Source organism: Falco biarmicus, chromosome 6 (genome assembly GCF_023638135.1).
Source record: "Falco biarmicus isolate bFalBia1 chromosome 6, bFalBia1.pri, whole genome shotgun sequence".
NCBI lineage: Eukaryota > Metazoa > Chordata > Aves > Falconiformes > Falconidae > Falco > Falco biarmicus.
The window spans coordinates 23,346,696-23,367,615 of record NC_079293.1 but is presented as its reverse complement, the minus strand read 5'-3'; the positions used below and the strand labels follow the sequence as shown (position 1 = coordinate 23,367,615).

At 40.1% G+C, this 20,920-nt stretch overlaps 1 protein-coding gene across 3 annotated transcripts in view; it reads left to right on the top strand.

The window, feature by feature from the left end:
- Positions 1-20,920, top strand: part of SH3YL1 (SH3 and SYLF domain containing 1) — a 50,323-nt gene that overhangs the window by 393 nt on the left and 29,010 nt on the right. For 2 of the 3 annotated variants that reach the window (XM_056342446.1, XM_056342444.1), the window contains exons 2-6: positions 12,051-12,161; positions 13,164-13,277; positions 13,763-13,827; positions 16,513-16,625; positions 19,171-19,299. In XM_056342446.1, coding sequence (XP_056198421.1) covers positions 12,051-12,161; positions 13,164-13,277; positions 13,763-13,827; positions 16,513-16,625; positions 19,171-19,299 — 532 coding nt within the window. Of the gene's footprint in view, positions 1-173; positions 427-12,050; positions 12,162-13,163; positions 13,278-13,762; positions 13,828-16,512; positions 16,626-19,170; positions 19,300-20,920 lie in introns of those variants that run through there. The other variant, XM_056342445.1, reaches the window with a different exon arrangement.

The following is a 20,920-nucleotide window of genomic DNA, read 5'->3' as shown; positions in this document are numbered from 1 at the left end:
CCCGGGGCGGGCATGGCGGGGGGGACCCCGCCGCGGCAGCCCCCGGGGCGGGCATGGCGGGGGGGACCCCGCCGCGGCAGCCCCCGGGGCGGGCATGGCGGGGGGGACCCCGCCGCGGCAGCCCCCGGGGCGGGCATGGCGGGGGGGACCCCGCCGCGGCAGCCCCCGGGGCGGGCATGGCGGGGGGGACCCCGCCGCGGCAGCCTCCGGACGGGCGCAGGGCGGAGCGAGGCCGGCCGGCCCCTTCCGCGCCGCTGGCGTTGCCGCCCCCGGGGCTCCGGCGCCCCGAGCCGGGCGGGTTCTCCCCGCAGTTAAGCAGACGCGGTCCCCTACTGCGAGCAGCGCTTGGTGTCCCAGCTAATGCCGCCTCTTGTCCGGTGCTGGGCATGTGCCGCGTCCTGCGTGCAGAAACCTAAGAAGCGTCGAGTACGTTGTTGGCCTCAGCAGGCTGCTGGCGAAGCTGAGCACACGCACTCGTCGCTTGCGTTTCCAGGCTGTTGATTTTTTGGGGGGTTGGGGTTTTTTTTGAATTTTTTTTTGGGGGGGGGGTGGGTGTGGGGTTGGTTGGTTTGTTTGCTTATTTGTTGTATCTGGCTTCAGCTGTTGGGCCATTCTGCGCCTGGCTGGGTTCCTGGGGCTGGCGGGGCTGGGCCTGGCAGGATTCCTTTGCTGCTCCCAAGACTGGTTTGCCTGGTTTTTCAGTTAAGATGCAGCGCTTTGGACGTTAAATAAAAACATCACATACTAAATTTTGTGTCAAATCTGTTAACTTTCAAATGAAAGTGATGGCTAACTAACTGTTAAAACCCCAAAACAGTATATAACATATTTTCTGTGGAATTGAACAAATAGCACATTTCATGTGACTATATATGCTGGCATGCATACATCGCTTTTTGCATACATCGCCATTATTTTTTTTTGTAAGCGCAGTTGTGCAACTGCATTTTTTAAATATTTATTTTACTTTGCAGTGGAAATAATCTGTAAACAGAAACCTTGATTCGTTATGCAGAGTACCCCATACGCACTGCAGCACCCTGCTATGGCGCAGGTCAGCTTGTGGGTGCCAGGAGCGTCAAGGGGGGTGTCAGAAGGGTGCCATGGCATCAGATGTTGCCTCGGTGGAGGAGAGAATGGCAAGATGGGTTGCTTGTAAAATTCTCGCATGTAGCTCTGCCACATTGTATAACCTGAGCAGTGCTGAGTGCCTTTATTCCTGCTTTCTATCAAGTGGAGCGCCTTGAGGTGTCAATATAGGAAGCAAATTTACCACCACCTTTCCGTGTATTTGTGTGTCAGGGGAAAGCATGGCTGTGCATAGAAGTGAGTGCTTTGAAAGACTGTTCTAGAGTTCATATGAAAAATGGTATTTGTATGTATGTATGTTACGTGTAGGTATGTGCCAAGCTTTAACTTTGACTCAAAGTATTTCATTTTTCTGTGTCGTGTGCAGGATTATCTTAAGCATTGTTCTGCATTCTCAGCCCTCAGTAATGGAAGAGTCAGTGTACCTTCTTCAGTTAACATCAATTTCATACCTTTGAAATGAACTTTAACAGAATTCACTTTGTGTTGTATCATAGTTTCTCACTACTAAAAATTACTATTTCTCATGTGCTAAGCTGTCTATATTATGGTGTTTTTTTAAAAAATATCCATTACATTGTTGTAAAAGAGCCTGTAATGTGAGGCTGCTAAGATACACTGGGTGACCCTGTGGGAGAGAAATTTTATTGTGAACAAGACAGTCAAAGAGTTTAGATAGAACTAGGGCTCTTCAAACTCTTGACTAATAAATGCCAAGCACTTAGACTTCTCTTTTTTTAATGCTTATTCCTTTTAGTTTGAACAAATGTTTCCTGTGTGAATAATTGTAGAAATTAATTCATTTTGGGAATTAGTAACTACTTTGAATGCACATAGGGAAGTGGGACATCTATGAAATGATGAAATAAGAGGGTCTGAATGATAGTGACAGTCTTACTGATAAAGTTTTAAATATTTATTCTGCAGGAAGTAGCTGGAATGTTTTAAGGTACCCACATATTTTTCACATAGTTATTATTGTAGTGCACGTTGGAGTTGTAGTCTAACATTTTTGTTCTCTCTGTGCTTCTGTCCCTGGTGAGAACATGAACAAGATGGCTTTTAGGGTTTTATAAAAAACACAGCTTTGTTTTAGTTAAAGCTTTCTTGTACAAAAGTTAATGTACTTGTTTACCTGTTTGGATTGTCTTGAAGTGTATTCTTTGTGATTAAAATAGAGTTAGAGAGCGAAAGCTGGGATTCCCTTTGGGATTTTCCCCTTACCCCCCTGTCTAAATTTCACATACCATACCAGCTCTTGTAGTAACATGAGGAGAAATAGGCAGAACTGAATTCCTAACTCTGACTTAGCTTCGGTCATGCTACTTGCCTTGCTTGGTGGGCAGCACCCAGACCCTTTGGTACCAATGTTTGCACATCAAACATACTACAAGTGCATATGAAAGACTTGCTAGAAGTGTTTTAGGTCAACAGTTTTCCAGGGCTTGGGTGGCAGGGTGGATAGATGCGGTGGCATGTTTTGAGCAAAAGCCTGCAATTCTCATAGTACAAATTCTTGTAAGAGTTCGCTTGTTAGTCTCAGACAGCCCCCAGGGTAACTCTGCCTTCGGTGTATGTTGTAGAGCACACCACTGTCTCTGTATTCTTGAACATGTAGTTTTCTGACTTTCTACAAACTGAGTGATTTCTTCCCCATGCCCCTTGGGTTTATCCTCTGTCATAGTACAAAGGCTACAACTCAAGTTGTAGAACTGTGGACTTGGGATTTTAGCAGTCATGTAACTGCTAAAAGTTACAAGGATTTTGAAGACTTGTAGCTACAGGTTTTCTCCTGCTCTGCCTCCCGTGCAGTTGAACAGATGTCTGATGTGCTCTTTGGAGCAAATCCTCTGATTCAGCTGTTACCTCAGGCAGGTAGTGACTGTCTTCACATGCAACAGGTCCTTTAGAAATAAAGAGGCATTACCTAGTTGAAACACCTTGCATATACAAAGGGAATACCTTTTTCTTTGAAGTGCATTGTTAGCTATGTCAGTATGATTTTAACCTCATGTATTCCAGCTCTCATCAGAAAGTTCATCCTTCTAGGAGATAAGAGGAAATTCAGCATCTCAAATTAGAATTTCCTCCAAACTGACCTCAGTACAAAAACTGCTGGGAACCCAACTCATCAAATGCTTTTGATAATATGGATGTTTCTGTGTGTTACAGGTTTGGTTGGGGTTTTTTTATTTTCAAATTCCTTGACTTTTCTCAAGGAAATAGTTGTGGGATTGAGGACTGATATCCATTGAGTTACCAAGTGATACACTTGGTGTTTGGATTAGTTAATTCCTTTCCTCTTTGTTCAGAAAACTAAAATAAAAAATACGCACACAATGAAACTGTGAGGTTTTTGGTTGGTTGGTTGGTTTGTGGGTTTTGGGGTTTTTTGGGAGGGTTGCACGTTGTGGGGGTTTTTAAGCTTTAATGACATGGGTATTCCGTATGAAAAATATTGAGCTGCCATACGTAACAGGTAGCAAAATCTGAAAAGGCAGCTTGCCAACACTAGCAGCTGACCAAAAATCCTGTATGCTTTTGGACACTATGCCTGACAATATTCACACTGACAAAGGTAACAGGCATAAATACTTTTATCATATTCCATACAATTTGATTTATTTAGATAAGCTTAGTCTCTGCAGAGGCTGATTTTGGATGTGTTATTTTGTGTAGTTACTGCATTTCAAAGAAATTTTGCTTTGCCTTCAGAAAGGTCATCAGCTAACATCTTAGTTTATATCTCTAAGCTTGACTTTACAACATCCTGTGCTTTGAGGAAAACAGTCTAAAAACTTGACCAGAAAGGAAGTTTTCTCCTTTAAAACAGTCATAGCAGAAAGCCCGAAGTCAAAGTGAGGTGCTTGTGAAGGCTGCAGAGAGCAATTGGCCTTGAAATACCAGCTAATCATAAAAGCAGTACAAGTGCACAAGTGCAGGAAGTTGGGGGTGAAGCAGTTTCCCTCTCCAGGTTCAGAGTTACCACAGTTACATGCTTGTAATAATACTGTCTTCCTTCAGGTTATCTTCAGAGGTATTTTGATTTCCATAACTCACAATAATACCGGGTTTAAAAAAAAAACAAAACCAAAACATACAACAAAACCCACCAAAATCCAAAACCCACAGATGACAACAAAGGAAGAAATCTACTGTCTGTCTCCATTATTTCATTTCCATAAATGGAAAGGCTTCTGTGTTTAAGTTGTTCTTTTTTGAATAAAGATGTGTGATTCTGTAGGGTTTGGGTTGACTTCATACTGCGTATTTGCATACCAAAATCCAAATGTTGATGACTGGGTTTCCCATCATCGTTGTCTGACTTCTTTTCTGTCTTGGAATAAACATACAGATGCAATGCAAGATTCCATACAGGTTTTCAGAAGTACTAATCTTTAAAATGGCATTTGTAATTCTCTCCCTCCTCAAATTGCTGTGATTTAAATATGTAAATATATATATGTAATTTTGGAAATGCAAACCTCATAAATTTAAGAATGGTTTGTTATTATAACCCTCTCCCCAATTCAATAAAAAAAAATAAATCTTCAAAACACTAAATAGCTTCATGTAGTGATAGAAATGTCTGTGAGATTCTTGTCTTTGAGAAATATAACTGGCTATTTTCCTTTTAGAGAAGGTGCTATTTTATGTGGCATTCCTTTTTCATACTTGAGTTCTTGACAGCTGAATGTAGTTGTAACTTTAGTATGCTGATGAGGTTTACCCTGTGCACAGGCTGTCATTAACAGCTAACTTTAGCAGGTTATTGCAGGTGAAACAAGGAAAAACAAGCTGGTTTTAACATGGGTAAGAGTGTTTGGTTTTTGGTTTTTTTAAATTTTCACCTTTATTTGTAAGCACCATTTTGGTTTCAATGCAGTGTTTGCAAAGAAAAATCTCCTTGTTCTTATATTTCCATTAGTCTTGGGTAAACCTTAAAATACTTCCACCTCCTTGTTTTCTGTATGCTGAAGGCTGCAGGTTCTGTGGACTTTTCTGCTCTCTTCTCCCTTCCCTACCAGCAGCAGCTTAATGCAGTGCCATCCAGTAAACTTCTTGTTATCCAGGGTAGGGAAGGAGGAAAGAGTAGTTACGCTAATTTACAAAAATCTTTAAGGTTGTGAAAGCACACATTAGTCTTCCAGTACAGCTCAGCTGCCAACTCTGCAAGGCCGTGTAGTTCCTGCTGTCCTACTTGTACCCTGGCATAACTCAAAGCTACTTTTTCCTTTAAGTTAGGTAAAATACTTTTGAAACACGTCTCACACGTCGTTCTAGGAATTCCAAGTACCAGATGGATCCCAAGGCTAACGCTGGCTACCACAGTACCACAATGTTACACATTTCTGAAACCAAAATTGCATTCAGCTGTAATTCTGAATTGAAGTATCTTGTTTAGGCTCTTTTCCAACACTGCAATGTCTTGCTTTTCAGGTTTTTCTTTCTCATTAGACGTTCTTCTTTGACTGGGCTAGTTCTCATGTTTGTGAATGTTCTTAATCATAATTTTGAATGTTCTCTGTTCATACAAGCTTTTCAGTATTGATGTTGCTGCTTTAACCATGGGTATTTGCAAATCAGCGATGCTTTAATGTATTCTTGTGCTGTTTCTGTGCTTTTCAGTGAAGTGAAAGCGAAGGCTGAATTACTGAGCCTTGTAAAAGGTATTTGCCATTGTTTTTTCTTCCTTTTGTAACCAAAAAAGCCCCAAACTGCCTTCCACCAAATACTTCAAAGCTCATACATACATGTGCAACATATATATCTGAAATCTGCATATGAGGCTTTTTCTCCACTGTACCATCGACCTTCTTTGAAACTGTACTCTTGATGTTCAGGTTCTCATAACGCCACCACGCTTTATTTCATCTGTTCATATTCAGCAGCATTTTGATTATATCAGAATTAGAGCTTTTAAGTAAAAAGGCTTTATTTATTCTTTATTACACCTTGCTCAGATAATTTCACCAAATGTTCAGCCAACACATTATTACTGTTAGTCAGAATGTAAATTAGAGGCTGACGCACTTGCCTCATCAGCTTACAAATTAAGCAGTTAATCAATTTTGGTGTGATATTCCCCCATGGGGTTTGTGTTTGCTGACTCACATATGCTCAATATCTTCTTCTTTCAACAACAAGCAGGAGTCCAAATGAAGCTTGCTCCCAGCTGAGCATTTGCTGGTCATGGCATTCCAAATACATCAGTCAGTGTATCCTCCTGATAGATACTACTGTCGTATTGCTCCTGGTTACCTCTTTCCTGAGCATTACTTGAATACAAAACAGACAATTATAGATGCATACTTAAAAGCTAATAGTGAAGACAGTGCTACAGGATTGTTCCTTGTGTTCTTGAAGGGGTAAATGGAACATGGAACTTCTGCTTATTTCTAAAGATTTCAAACAGTATTTTTATTAAAATCAGATATTTCTACAACATCTGTTCAATAGACTTGCAATATTAAATCGGTTTTTAGGAAAATAATTTTACAGTTCAAATCCTAAAGTAAGCTTGAGGGAGAGGGAGGACAATTTGATAGGTGAACAGAAGTTTAAACCATTTTTGATGTCACAGAAATTCTACTTCTGGTTGTCTGTTTTAAAATTGGTCTGATTAAAGTACATACAAACACAACTTTGTCCCTAACCTTAACTATAATCTTTAGCAATTTTATTTCTATCGTATTTTGAGACAGATACCACCATTTTATAGTGCACACCTCCCTGTACTTCCCTTTTTTTTCTCCTTAAAAATGTAAATAGCTAGCTATTAATTCTTTGGCATATTTGTGCAATTTTCTACTTACTAGGTTTTTACTGAAAAAGCATTATGTGCTTTGCCTTTGGACAAAGTTTTACGGAGCAGATTGATCTAAAATTTAATAGTAAGAGTGAGGCCTCACCCATGCTACATAGCTAACCATTAAACTTGGCATTTTTAGTGTTGATTGTTGTCTGTGTCCTTATTTGAACTTGAATTCTGTCAACAAATTCTCATGTGGCATAGCCAAAGAGGGAGAGCCAAATCTCTCCCGTTCCTCAGTGACAAAAATACTACATTTCTTTTGCTATGGCTCTAGTAATATTAGCAAAATGGGAGTCTAGCTGAGCTTCACCAAGCATCATATTATACATAATTAAGATTAGGGTGTGGACTTGTTTTGTCATCGGTTCCTCCAGACCCCTGTAGGCATCCTGCCAGTTCCTTAGTAACTGTGTAACATTATAGAAGTAAGTAAAGGAACTCAAAATGAGCCACTCTGGAAAGAATCATATGGTAGCCACTTTGAGTAACTGTGGTGGTTTTCAGCAACTGAAGTGTTAATCAGTTGGCTTGTTGATACTGTCCATTGTTACTAAACCTCTTCTGTGCCATGCTTGCTTGCCAATTAAGGTCACTTTAATTTCCATACCTGTTGCTGTCTAAATTAAAGTCTGGATGCAAGTCATCTTACTTTGTAACCCTTCTTTATGAGGTGTAGCTTTGAGCTCTTCAGGTGGCAGTGTGTTCAACCTCTTCCCTTTTTCCTTCTCTCTTTTCCCCTATGTATTTCTACTGTGCTTTAGAAATACCACCCATTTCTTAGCCCACTTCTGAAAGCACACAAATCTGGCTCCAGGCAAAGTAACTGGCAGAATGTTGTTGTCAAATCCCTCCTGCTCTTTTAGTCCGGCAAAATAATCCTGCATTGCTTCAGTCTGTGGCAGGAAGGGAAGAAGCAAGGGACAATGGAAGTGTGAATGTATGTAGATACCCAGGGAATGCAGAAACAATATTGATGTAGGAAACAAATAATACAGAGAGAAAGTGAAGTTTCTGCCGTGATTTTGAGGATGGGAAGTTAGGTTATTCTTGTGCATACTGTTGCAGTGTACAGTTGGATGAGGGATCTCTCTCCATCTCTCCTAATCAATACTGATAAAGGAACCCCCCTTTGGCACAAAAAAATATACCCTTTTAGAGGGATTGGAGGGGAAATACATAATTTTCAGTTTGCTTGAGTAACACCGTTTTTCTGTGCAAAATTTGCATTTGGGAATACCATGTTTCGAGTTCTAGTGCAGATAAATCATAGAATAGTTTGGGTTGGAAGGGACCTTTAAAGGTCATCTAATCCAACCCCCCTGCAATGAACAGGAACATCTTCAGCTAGATCAGGTTGTTCAGAGCCCTGTCCAACATGACCTTGAATGTTTCCAGGGATGGGTCATGTGCCGTTTACCTGGGCAACCTGTTCATAATAACACCATCCTCATTGTAACCAAAAAAACCCAACCGAACAAACAAAAAACAAAACAAAAAAAAACCCCAAAAAAACCAACCCAGCCAAAAAAATTTCTTAATTTCATCCTAAATAGCAACAACAGGATAAAAATAAGTGAGGTAGGGAAGTCATTGAGTCTTCCTAGGTATCTTGTGAAACTTTCGAAGTAAACACCAAAAAGGGTTACTTTCTTCCTCCTGCCCTAAGCTGCAACCAAAACCTGATTTTGAAACCAGTTATGTATTGAGAGTTGAAGGAACAGTGAGGTGGTAACTATTACTTTTACTGGCTCATGAAGTTCAGCTTTGAATTGTCTTCAATGAAACGGGAACTCCTGCACGCACATAAACATGCACACACTGTCTTCTGGTAACCATCAAATCTTTCTGAAGCAATTCTGAATCTGAAAATGCATATGAAAACTGTAAAGCAATTATTTTTTTCCCAGTGTTTTTACTAATCTCTTTTTGTTTGCAGACTTTTAGGTCTGAAAGCATCCCATGTTTTTTCAATGGACTTTGCTAAGGGATTTATCTTCTTATCTGCTTGAAATAGAACTTGTGGTTTTTTCCCCCTTTTTAGTAATAAGAAGTATGAATTGGAGGTTTTCCTCCAAATTCTGAGATTGGCCAAAGAGAAGCAAAGGGGAGGAAGGAATGCATACAAAGATGAGGAAGAGGATAATGAGAGGAGAAGATTTTTATTTCTCTCTAATCTAGAACCTGGATAATGCTTGCTTTTGCTACGTAAAGTTTTTATCTTCTCAATGTTTTTTATCTCTGCTGTACACATGTCTTATTTTCATTGTCTTGATCACTTTGCCAGGAGTCCTGCAAGGTCAGGCATGTAACTGTCTATATTACCACCGTTAAAATGAAGCTTATCTTCCACTTTAAATCATGTTGAACCATAAGAATAATTAAGTACCAAGAAATGTGTGTCTTGGGTAGACTGGGTAGGTGACCCTCCACAAAATCAAGACCTCTAGACATAGAAAATAGTTTAAGTGAAAACCTTCATACAAAAGTGTTCACTTGATATGCAAATGGACATGCACTGTGTGTTACAATGTTAATTGTAAGTTATAACATGCTAAAAGCATACTATTCATGCCTTTTTGAGAAGAATGGTGTTGCAACATGCTTTTTGTGACTACCACAATATATCTCCACACAAAAGCAAAAATCTTCCTGTTTTTCTCTTACAACATGCTCGTAATGTTTCCCCCCTGACCTTGAAAATGAAATGTCAAGTACAAACCACAGAAGTAATGGAGACATTTACTCCAGCCTGGTTTGTTGATCTACCAAAAGCAATTGTCTGTTCATGTTTTGTTTGAGTTACACTGGTCTCTTCATCTTGCTGTGACTGCGTAGCCAGGTTCCAGCCCGACCAACCAAGGAAGAAACACACGTTCAAAACTCCTGCAAGCTGGCGAGGGGCGGCCACCCTGCCAGCGGCCTACCCCCGCCCCCGGGCGGCGCCGCCCGCCCTCACCGCTGTCGCCGATGATGAGCAGCTTGAAGAGGTGATCGTAGTCCCTGGCCATGGCCAGGGCGGCGGGAGCGGCCGCGCTTACAGTTTTAGTGCCATAACAGTCAGAGACAATGCACATGCCAATAGCTTTTTCAGAAGGTCCTGAGGTCTTAGAGCTTCACCTTCCCCTGCGCTTTCACACACAGGGACTTGGCCATCATCTTAGCTTTCTGAAAACAGAAGGGATAATTAAGAGATAGAATTAGTGTGTCGTCTCTCTGTTCCTGCAATAGAGTTTAGACACTTTTGCATTTTTTTCTTTTTGCATTTTGCGTCTGTTTTCTCCTGTTCCCAGAGAGACTGGTATTTCTGCACAACCTTGTGATGCCTGCTGTCACTTCAAACTCTCCAATGTTAAACCTGCCGCATTTTCACTAAAGCTGAATGTTGCTGGAAGCTTTCACAGGGAAATTAGTTCAGAGACTCAGCTGTCAAAATCTCATATTCTGGGAATCTTCCTTCTTGCTTGGAGAACATACTAAAAGAATATACTTCACTGTGAAAAGTAGAGGTGTAATTCTTATTCTAGTCAGTGGAGCCTGGACAGAAACTTGGCTGACTTGCCGCTGAACATTTCACTTACTCTGAGCTGAATTACTGTCCAAGCTTCATTTATTTAATCGCACCTTCTTGGTTATGGGTGGGAATGTTGCCCAGAGTGAAGAGGTGAATGAATATTCAGGGAACACCAATTTTAAAAATGAGGCCACTTTTAACTGAGTTTTTTCTCATTGCATGGTCTTTTCTATGTTTTTTGTGATTTTAAGAACAGTGGAATTTTATGAATATGCTGTTGCTAATTCTTTTCAGGGACACGGCATGAGGCTAGATGCCTCTTTGGTCTGACAATATATTCATGTGTTACTGGGACGATTTGTTGCTGATAAACTTGGAAATGGTGGGTGTTGATATGTCCAGACAGGAAAACAAGAATAATTTAAGTGATAGCTTTGAGGGGGTTTAGTAGATGTAGAAATTAAGGCTAACTCATATCTTTTTATCTACACTAAGGCCTCTTTTTGCAAATCTAGAGGTGAAACATTACTATACATACATAAAGTGATACTTCTACTGTTGCAGAACATGAATATCTTATATTCTGTTCAGTAGTTGATTAGTGACAGCAGTCTTCTGTAGAATTTATGATCTTGTGGATTTGGAGGGTAAATTTCAAGATTTTTTTTTGTGTTTTCTACTGTAGTTTACAACTTTATAAAGCAAATATAATCTGTCCCTAATACCTGCTTTTTCTTCAGTCAAAATCTACAGAGGTGATTACGCTGCATCACACTGGAGAGAAAAAAAATTATAAGCCCTTCAGCAGGAAGCAGATTTCTAAAGGAAACTTCTTGGTCTGAAACAGAATTTTATTCACTTTCAGAACATGCTGCAAGTTTAGCTCTGTAAGAGAAGTCTGAAGAGATGGTAGCCTTTTGGTGTTCATTGGTCAACAGTTACCATTTTGAAGGACAGCAGAGTTTGTGGTGGTACAGAGAAGAGCAATTAGAGTGATCAGAGTGATGGAGCCTACCTTGAGATAAGAAAGCTGGGACTCCTGAAGAAGTAGATAAGGCTGTGCAGGGCTGTGGATATTTGTAAGAGCATGAAGGTAGTGGATAAGTTGAATGCAGTAGCTGTTCACCAGAATTCATGAGATTTGAACAAGCAGGCATTCGCTGTAACTACTAGATTAATTTTGAATAGATCAAGTATTCTTTAAGTAGCAGGAAGTGAACCACTGCTGCAGGAATTCTGGAGGCAAAGAGTATCAGCAGGTTTGAGAAGTTATTAGACAAATTCATATGCAATAAGCCAATAAATAAATAGTGACAGGAACAACTGAGGATGTATCTCCAATATCCTTGCTGTTAACCAGTGTGGGTTCTTAGGAAGTACAACAGGAACAGATTGCAGAACAGAACCGGGCTTGTGTGCTCTTCCTTAGTGGTGTCTTCTGTTACAGCAATCAGAGACAAAATGTGGATCTGATGCAGAAGATCATTACTTACATTTGCTGTTTTGCCGTTCGTTTGGGTTACTCTCTATTTGTAAAAAATCACTTTTCCCATCTAAATTACACTGTTTTATTTTTATGTAAGCTATCCTGAACTGACCATAGATACAATTTCTTATTTCTTTTGTGTTTTACAGTGAATAACCCTATACCTTCCAACCTGAAGTCAGAAGCTAAAAAGGCAGCCAAAATATTACGAGAATTTACAGAAATAACTTCCAGAAATGGACCTGATAAAATCATACCTCGTGAGTAAAGAAAATGTTTTTATTCAGCTAAAACCTCCGGCACTCCCCTGTGTTGCACTCATGGTCTCTCTACCAATTCCCTCTGTTTTCACTGACCATAACATAGAGAGGAATGAAGATCTGGGGTGCCATAACTTGTGAAAACATTTTGGAAGGGGTTCAGTTTGCCATGCTCTAGGCAGACATTACTTACTGGGAGAGATCCTTTGCATGTTAACAGCCACAGGGTATCTGCACAGAAAGGCTTCCCTGAGCGGTGGATGGACATGCTCACCCTGTGAATATCTGTTCTTAAGAGAAAACCTGGAATTGTAGCTCTAATTCTTGAATATCTGTGTTTATTAGAATTGGCTAGATGAAAATAAGTTGAAAGAAAGAGATGAGGGTATATTTCTCCTATGATAGTAATTAAGTACTCTCATTTGCTGCTGTCATCTTTATTTTTGCAATTGTTGTACTGTGTTTCTCCTAGTAACTTCCTTCATCTGGTGTTGCCGTTTGTGGCTTTGCATTTATAACTATTATGTACCAGAAGGTTTGTAATGAGACTTGCAGGATGATGACACTATTTGCCACAAACATTGTCTAATGGTATAAGCTGATTAGGCTGCTATGTGTCACTGTGATTTAAATTCAGAATCCCCTCCTGCAAAAAACTGTAGAGACGTGGATGTCAACTATTCACTGCCTGTTTATCTTGTTAAAGGTACTCACATACAGTGTTCGTGGCAATAAGCAAACTAATTCAGTATGAGCTAACCGGAATAGGTGAAGCAGTTGTGATGATGTGGAGATCAGTGCAGGCTGATGTGACTTGTGATTAGCTTTGTGATTGACTGTGGAGTAGTCATCATAATCAGTTCAGGTTTTTTGCAGTTTTCTTTAAGCTTTTGCTTCAGTTATTTGACTCATATGTTCAAGATTGTTAAATGTAGAGTTTTATTTTCCCTTCTCTTAGAACTTCTCTTGCAAGATCTTGAATAAATGCTTTTGCTGTTTCAGCTCATGTGATAGCAAAAGCCAAAGGCCTTGCAGTTTTGTCCGTTATCAAAGCTGGATTTTTGGTGACAGCTCGAGGTGGAAGTGGAATTGTATTAGCTCGTCTTCCTAATGGAAGTAAGTGGATGTTTTCCTTTCGTACTTCATGGGAGAATGAAAAGAAAATTTCTTTATAGTTTATTTTCATAGCATAAAATGAGTTGTGTCAGGAATCAAGTCAGTAGATGACAATGTTTGGCTTGAAAGCTGTTTTCAAAATTTTATACCTACTTTTGACCAGATATAAATGCTTTCAGTATCTTTGCAGAAAAAGACAAAATCTAAAAGCATATAGTTTAAAACTCATTAGAAGAATGAATTATATCCAATGTGGACAACTATGATAAATTATTTGTAACAAAGACTTGTTTCGATCATGAAAGCTTGTACTCCTTAATTCCTTCTTGTGGGATAAACCAGTATAGTTACGTGATTCCATTGTAGTGGGTTTGAACATAGTTTTAAATAGAGAATTTGTTAGCACTTTTCTACTGTAATAATAAAATTAGTATTTCTTGTAACATGGTAAAAAGTATGTGTATTTGTCTTGTTTTGTGTGACAGCCTGGTCTGCTCCTTCTGCGATAGGAATTGCTGGCCTTGGTGGTGGATTTGAAATTGGAATTGAGGTACAATTTTGCGTTTGAAATACTTGTTGGTAACTTTTTTGCAAGAATTTAAAATGCATTGACAAAGATCTAAAAGTTGGGGAAGTAGCAGAATATTTGTGTAAAAAAAGCTGTTGTAGAAATCATTTATACAAGACAAACAAAATAAGGGGTTTGATACTATCAGTCTAATTGCTTGGAAAGATTTAAATGAAGTGACATAACAGCTATTTCCTCAATTTCTCACTTCTAGCAGACTGAGTTTTTCCCTGATGGAAAGCTTCCTGTAGTTGTTCACATAAAATCCAACTGGAGCTAATTAAAAATATCCTGTGCTTCATACTGTATCAAATGCTTTGTTAAAGAGGACTCCATCTTGCAAAAAAACAGTGAAAGAATTGAAGGTGGAGTAGAATGAAGCCTAGCTAATGTTATTGTACCCCTTGCATTTCCCACTCAAACTTGTGACTTCACCCTTCTGTCTGGAAGCACCAAAACTGATGGTGCCTCCTCTGAAGGAATGCTACAGAAAATAAGCCATTCTTCAGCCAGCCGAAATGGTTTAAGTATGGGATTCTCAGCCTGTTCGGAGAAATACTATTGATCTGAGCCCTGACAGTGTTTTTCCTCTGTTTCTCGTCTCTTCTTCCTCACAGCTCCTTCACCCTTGTTTGCTTCTCCTGTTTCCCACCTAGCCTTCAGTCCTGTCCTTTTTTCTTTCTGTTCAGCTTCTGTTCTGATTCCCAGAGAAAATCAAAGTAACAGTATGCTGCCATCAAGTTCTCTTGCTGTGGGTGTTCAGCTCTTCAGCAGAATCCATGCATAGCTGATCGGGGTGGTCCACACCAGTTCCCAGTGTGTCTCCTACCACTAACCAGCTATCCCTGTCCTGACAGCCAGTCAGGCGGCACTCACATAATGAGCAACGGATCAGTATTTTATTGTCTTCTTATTGCTCACTGTGTGAGCTCAGGCATTATTGCTATGCGCTTTTTGGAGGATGCTGTGAATGCAAAAATATTAATTTTTGTAAGGGTTTTTCTTTGGTTTTCCTGACTACAGAATCTGAATGCATTACAAAACATTGGGTTTGAGGCCCAGGGTTTGTTTGGGTTTCTTTTGCTTTTATGACAATGAAACAGACTCTTCACATGCTCTGATTATTAAACTTTAGTCATCTCTATCTGATATTTTAGATAATGTAAGCACTTACTATTGATACTTCAATAATTTCAATACAGAAGCTATTGCTGAGAGGGTAGTTTTTTCTGAGCAATGTTGTGCCCTTCACTGGAAATTTTAGTCAGCTTACAAAATACTGTTTCCTTGCTGGCACTATTATAATACAATCTTACTTAGTTCTAGACAAGAGATGCTGTTCAGAAATAACTAAGTGGCTTGGGAGCCAAGAGTCCAATATCAGCATTCTTTTAGTCATATATAAACTTAAACCTTCTAGAAACAGGCTGAATTTTATTCCTGTAGGAGAGGTTATAGTTGGCATAGTTGTAGCAGTACTTATGGGTGGTTTTACACAACAAGAAGGAAATCACAGATTTCAGAAGTCATAGTAAACAACTTGGTAATTGAATTTTAAAATTGGTCTCTAATTTTATCTAAATGCTTTCCTTGAAGGTTTTCCTACTATGGATTTATTTAGCTTTAGCTGTGGGTAAGGGGAGGTAGCAGCATCCTGAATGAAATTTTCTCTCCATCCCTGGATGATTTAGAAAGTGCTCGTCAACCATGTTTTGTTTGGGATGGGGTGGAGGTTACTAGGGGGATGATAACAACGGCCTCTCTTACACTATGTGTAATACTTTTGGGCCAGCCTTGATTTGCAAATAATCTGGTATTTCTTCTTCTATTCCCTGCTATCACTGTTTGGAATTTGGGGTAAGTTGAAAGTTTTTTCTGAACCTGGCTTTCCGTTCAAGTCCTTCAGATGAAAGATAAGCACAATAGTCCTTGGGTAGTCAAGATATTGTTGAAAAGATAATCTATCACAGTAAGCTACAGAAGTGTAATCTACTCTGTCGAACAGGCTGGTACTGATGCAGTATTTTTATTTTGTTTAATATGTGTAGTGTGTTTACTGAGCTTTCAGGTAAGACAGAGTGATCTTTAGAGGATCATGCCTGTTTTTGAAAGACTTTTCCAGTCTTTGAAATGCTTCCTAGTTTGGGAAAAGAGTATTAGGAGAGTTTTATTACTGTTTCTAATTTCTGTTTACTAAGTTTTGTCTTGCTGTTATTAATTCAATTATGGAAGGATCAAAATTATTTTCTGTGATCCCTCTTCACATCTGAAAATGCCTTTGTAACTGTTTGAAAAAGGTGTAGAATATAAAAATCAATTAATTAGGAAATTTTGAATTAAAATAGGGTTTCTGTTGCAGCTGTTGTTTATCACATACTGACCATATCAGCACTTGAAAAAAAATTCAGTCAAATTTGATTTAAAATGTTTCAAAATACCTTGCAGAAAAAGAATCAAACTGTTTCAAAAGAAACTTTTACAAGAAATGAAGTAATTGTCTGAGAGAATGAGAGATTCTCTTTGAACTAAACCCTTGATAAATCTGGAGCTAGTTTTCATCTGCTGAAAGGAATATCTTCGATACTCCCACCTGTTTTCCTGCAAAATCCTGTGCCATTCTCACGGTCGTCTTTAAAAAGCGTAGTATTTTTATTTGATATTTTATAGGTTTCAGACTTAGTGATAATATTGAATCATGAAAGAGCAGTAGAAGCTTTTGCCAAAGGAGGGAATCTTACACTTGGAGGAAATCTTACTGTGGCAATTGGACCTCTGGGGAGGTGAGTAAAATGCTTCCTAATATAGGGTAGATATATATATGTGGTAGAATTAAATATGGAAGATAGCTTTTAAAGCTATACATAGGTATTGATGTGGCTTTTTTGGATATGTTACAAAACAACCTGGGCAACCTGTATGTTGACTGGACCATACTGTTTCTGTAGTTTACACCTTTTCAGTCACTTGTGGCCTTTTTTTTTGGTTTTTTTTCCACTTTCCTGATAAAGGCATTTATTAGAAGAAGGAAAGTGTTCTGAGGTTGTCTTTTTTTTTTCGGGAGACAGGAGACTGCTTGGCCAGGCTCAATAAAGAGCACGGGTGCTACTGTGCCTGACTAACCTATTATTCCCATTAACCTATGGGTCTGTGCAGGTCTGCCTGATAGTAAATAAAATACACCAAATAATTACTTTTAAACCTTAAGCAGTAAAGTTAGCTTGCTTTGTAGGATGAGATGATATAATCATAGGATAATTTAAGTTGGAAGGGACCTTATCAGATTTCTACTCCAGCCTCCTGCTCAAAGTAAGGTCTGTTGCGACTTGAAGATCAAGTTGCTCAGGCCTTTATTTCAGTGAGTCTTAAAAACCTCCAGAGATGGAGACTGCTTAGGCTCTCTGGGCAACCTGCTCTACTGTTCATCTGTCCTCATGGTGAAAAGTTTTGCCTTAAATCCAGTCAAAACATTTCTCATTTCAATTCATGTCCAGCTTTTTATCTTTCTACTGTACACTGCTGTACAGAGCCTGGCTTTATATTCTTGGTTGCCTCTTCATAGCTACTTGAAGGCTGCTGTTAGATTCCCCCTAAGTGTTTTCTTCTCCAGGCTGACCAAGCCCAGTTGCCTCAGGCTGTGCTCATGGGACATGTGCTTCCTTATGCCTTTTATTTTTTTAATGATTAAGTTTTTACTGGCAGTTTTTCACCTTTCCTGACAAAATAAAAGGATAAGATGATACCTATTCCACAGATGAGAGAGAGAGCTGTGGATCAGGGAGAGTAGTGAATGTCATCTGCCTTTCAAAGGCGTTCAGTATGCTGTTCTGCAACATCTCTGTGTCCAAGCTGGGACGTTGTGGCCGCAGTGTCAGGGTGGGGCAGACTAGCGAACACGTGAAAAACCAGACCATCAGGCCTGAAGAGTAGTGGTAAATGATTCATGTTGTACCTCTCTGCTTGATATTTTTATCGGTGATCTGGAGGAGCAGATGCAAAATATTCTAAGTTTGTGGATGACACTGAATCAGGGGGTTGCAGCTAATACACTGCAGGGTATGGCCATCCTTCAGAGCTATGGATCTAGAGAGTGTAGAGGAGAGATCTAACAGGAAACCTCATGAAATTAAACAAGGACAAATGCAGAGTTCTGCACCCTTGGTTGGATGAACCCTCTGCAGTTACATAGGCAGAGCCTGCCAGGCTGGGTGGCTGCCCTGTTGGGAAGTTGCTGGGGTCCTGGTGACAGTAAGCTGAGCCAGCAGTGCATCCTAACAGGAAAGGCAGTGAACAGTGTAAGGAACTGCATCAACAGAGCTGTAACCAGGAGATAAGGCAAGTGATTTTTCCTCTGCTTGGCACTTCATAGACTGTGCCTAGAATATTGTGCTCAGTCCTGGCCCTGCAGTACAAGAAAGGTGTTTATAAACTTGATTGCATGCAGTGAATGGCTATCAAGGTGGCCAGCGACACAGAGCACGTGAACAATGAGACTTATTTAACCTGGGAGGAGAGAAGACCTTTAGGTCTTCTAAGAGAACTGCATTCCCAACAGGGGATCACCAAGAAGATAGACACCGATTCTTTACTGACGTTCAGGGCAAGACAGTGAGAGATGGTAGTCATAAATTGAAACAAGGAAGGTTCTGACTGTATATGAGAGAAAAAAAAATTCAACATTAGTATAATTGAGCACTGACACAGGTTGCTCAGAATGTCTGAAATCTATGTCCTTGGAAGTCTTCAAAAACTGGCCAGAGCAACCTGATATCAGTTTGATGTATCCATTTTGAGCAGGAGGTTGGACTGGCTGCCTGCCTGAGGTATTTTCAGATCGAAAACATTTTCTGATCATATGTAGGACAAAACTTGTAACCTTCCAATTCTGTTGAGGTCTGATAAGGCCTTACTTGCTGTTTTGGGCACCATAAACTCAAGGAGGATTTGGATATATTGAGTAGAGTTCCAAGTCACCACAAACATAATCAGAACATTTTAAAAAATTATTAAAACACAGGTTAACCATTTTTAGACTACTGAATGCAAGAGAAATTCTAACGTGAAGTGTTCACATGAGGCAACATTGTTTTGTGCTTCAGAGGAAACCTTACCAAACAATTTAAATTACCTTGAACTGGGTCCTGTCTGAAACAAGAACTGAAAATAGATTTCAGGTCTGGCCCACTTGAATATATTCTGTAGAGTTTGTAAGAACAGAGGGAAGTAAAGCTCTTGCTGACTTTTGGTAGGATTAACACAAAAAGATAATTGCTGTTCATGTTGCAAAGCCATATTGAAGAATGTCAATCAAAACGTTTTTCCTTCTAGAAACTTAGAAGGGGATGTTGCCCTGAGAAGCTCTGCTGCTGTCTATACATACTGCAAATCTCGAGGACTGTTTGCAGGTGTATCTCTGGAAGGAACATGTTTAATTGAAAGGAAAGAAACAAATCGCAAGTAAGTTCTCTTCAAATCTACAACATTCATTGAAGGCATAATGGCAAAATTAACTAGGACACATTCACTTTGGAAAAAGTTTGATGTCAGAACATACTGTGCTGAGTTTAGAGTTTCTTGAGGGACAAAGTTTTCTTCAATTTAGACATCTTGCAGTGGGTATTGAGATGACACTGAATGTTTAGACATTGTATGTTGGTGGGTTGACCTTGGCTACTCAGCAGATACCAAACAAACTGCTCTGTCACTCCTCCAAACAGGATGGGAGGAAACAAAATAGGATGACAATGGGTTGAAGTAAAGGCAGGGAGATCACTTACCGATTACTGTCTTGGGCAAAAAAACCTTCAACTTGGGGAAATTGATTTAATTTATTGCCAGTTAATATGAGAGTAGGATAATGAGAAATAAGAACAAACAAAAAAAAAAAACCCACCACCTTCTCCTCACCCTTCTCATCTTCCTGGGCTCAACTTCACTCCCAGCTTCTGTTTCCTCCCACTGAGCAGCACAGGGGGACTGGGAATAGGGGTTGCGATCAGTTCATCACACGTCTCTGCTGCTCCTTCCTCCTCATGCTCTTTCCCTGCTCCAGCATGGCGTCCCTTTCACGGGAGAAAGTCCTTTGTGAAATTCTCCAGCATGGGTCCTTTCCATAGCCTGCAGTTCTTCATGAATTGTTCCAGTGTGGGTCCTTTCCACAGGGTACAGTCCTCCAGGAACAGACTGCTCCAGCATGGGTCTCCCACAGCGTTACAGGTCCTCACAGAAAACCTGCCGTTGTGTGGGCTCCTCTCCACAGGTCCTGCCAGGAGCCTGCTCCAGCATAGGCTTCCCATGGGGTCACAGCCTCCTTTGGTCATCCACCTGCTCTGACATGGGGTGCTCCGTGGGCTGCAGGTGGATAACTGCTCCACCGTTAACCTCAATGGGCTGCAGGGGACAGCCTGCCTCACCATGGTCTTCACCATGGGCTGCAGGGGAATCTCTGCTCCAGCACCTGGAGTGCCTCCTCCCCCTCCTTTTGCACTGACAGAGTTGTCTCACTCACATATTCTTACTCATCCCTACCAGTTCCTACCCCTTACTAACACTGTGCCATCTAAACCCAACACAGTACTGTAGAAGACAGGTATTGAGGTATGCACTGCATAATAAGAAATACTGTTTTCAAACAAACAACAAAAAAAGAATTGGTGTAGAGTGCCACTAAACTGGAGAAAATAGCCAGCTTATGGAATGCTGCTTCCTTGGTGCAGCCTGGTAAGTTTAAAATATAAGGAGTCTCTGAGCATCTGGCACTCGGTGTTCTGTGTTTATGAAAACTTTGATTTTGCTAATAGCAGCAAAGACTAACACTGATCTTCATGACAGCATGTTAATAACTTTTAGCTATCTCCATTCATAAAATTAAGGCTCCAGTGTTTCCATTAAGGCATTTTGCTATGTCATTAAGGAATATATTACAGTGTTTTGAAAAGTGGTCTGTGTTTCTTCAGTTTGCTTTGTGATTGGCTTTCAAATGGTCTAGTTGATGCATACTTGCATGACCAGGAGCAAAATACTACTCGTAAAGAACATTTTGAAATAAGGTGGTAGGTAGGCATTCAAGTTTGCTACA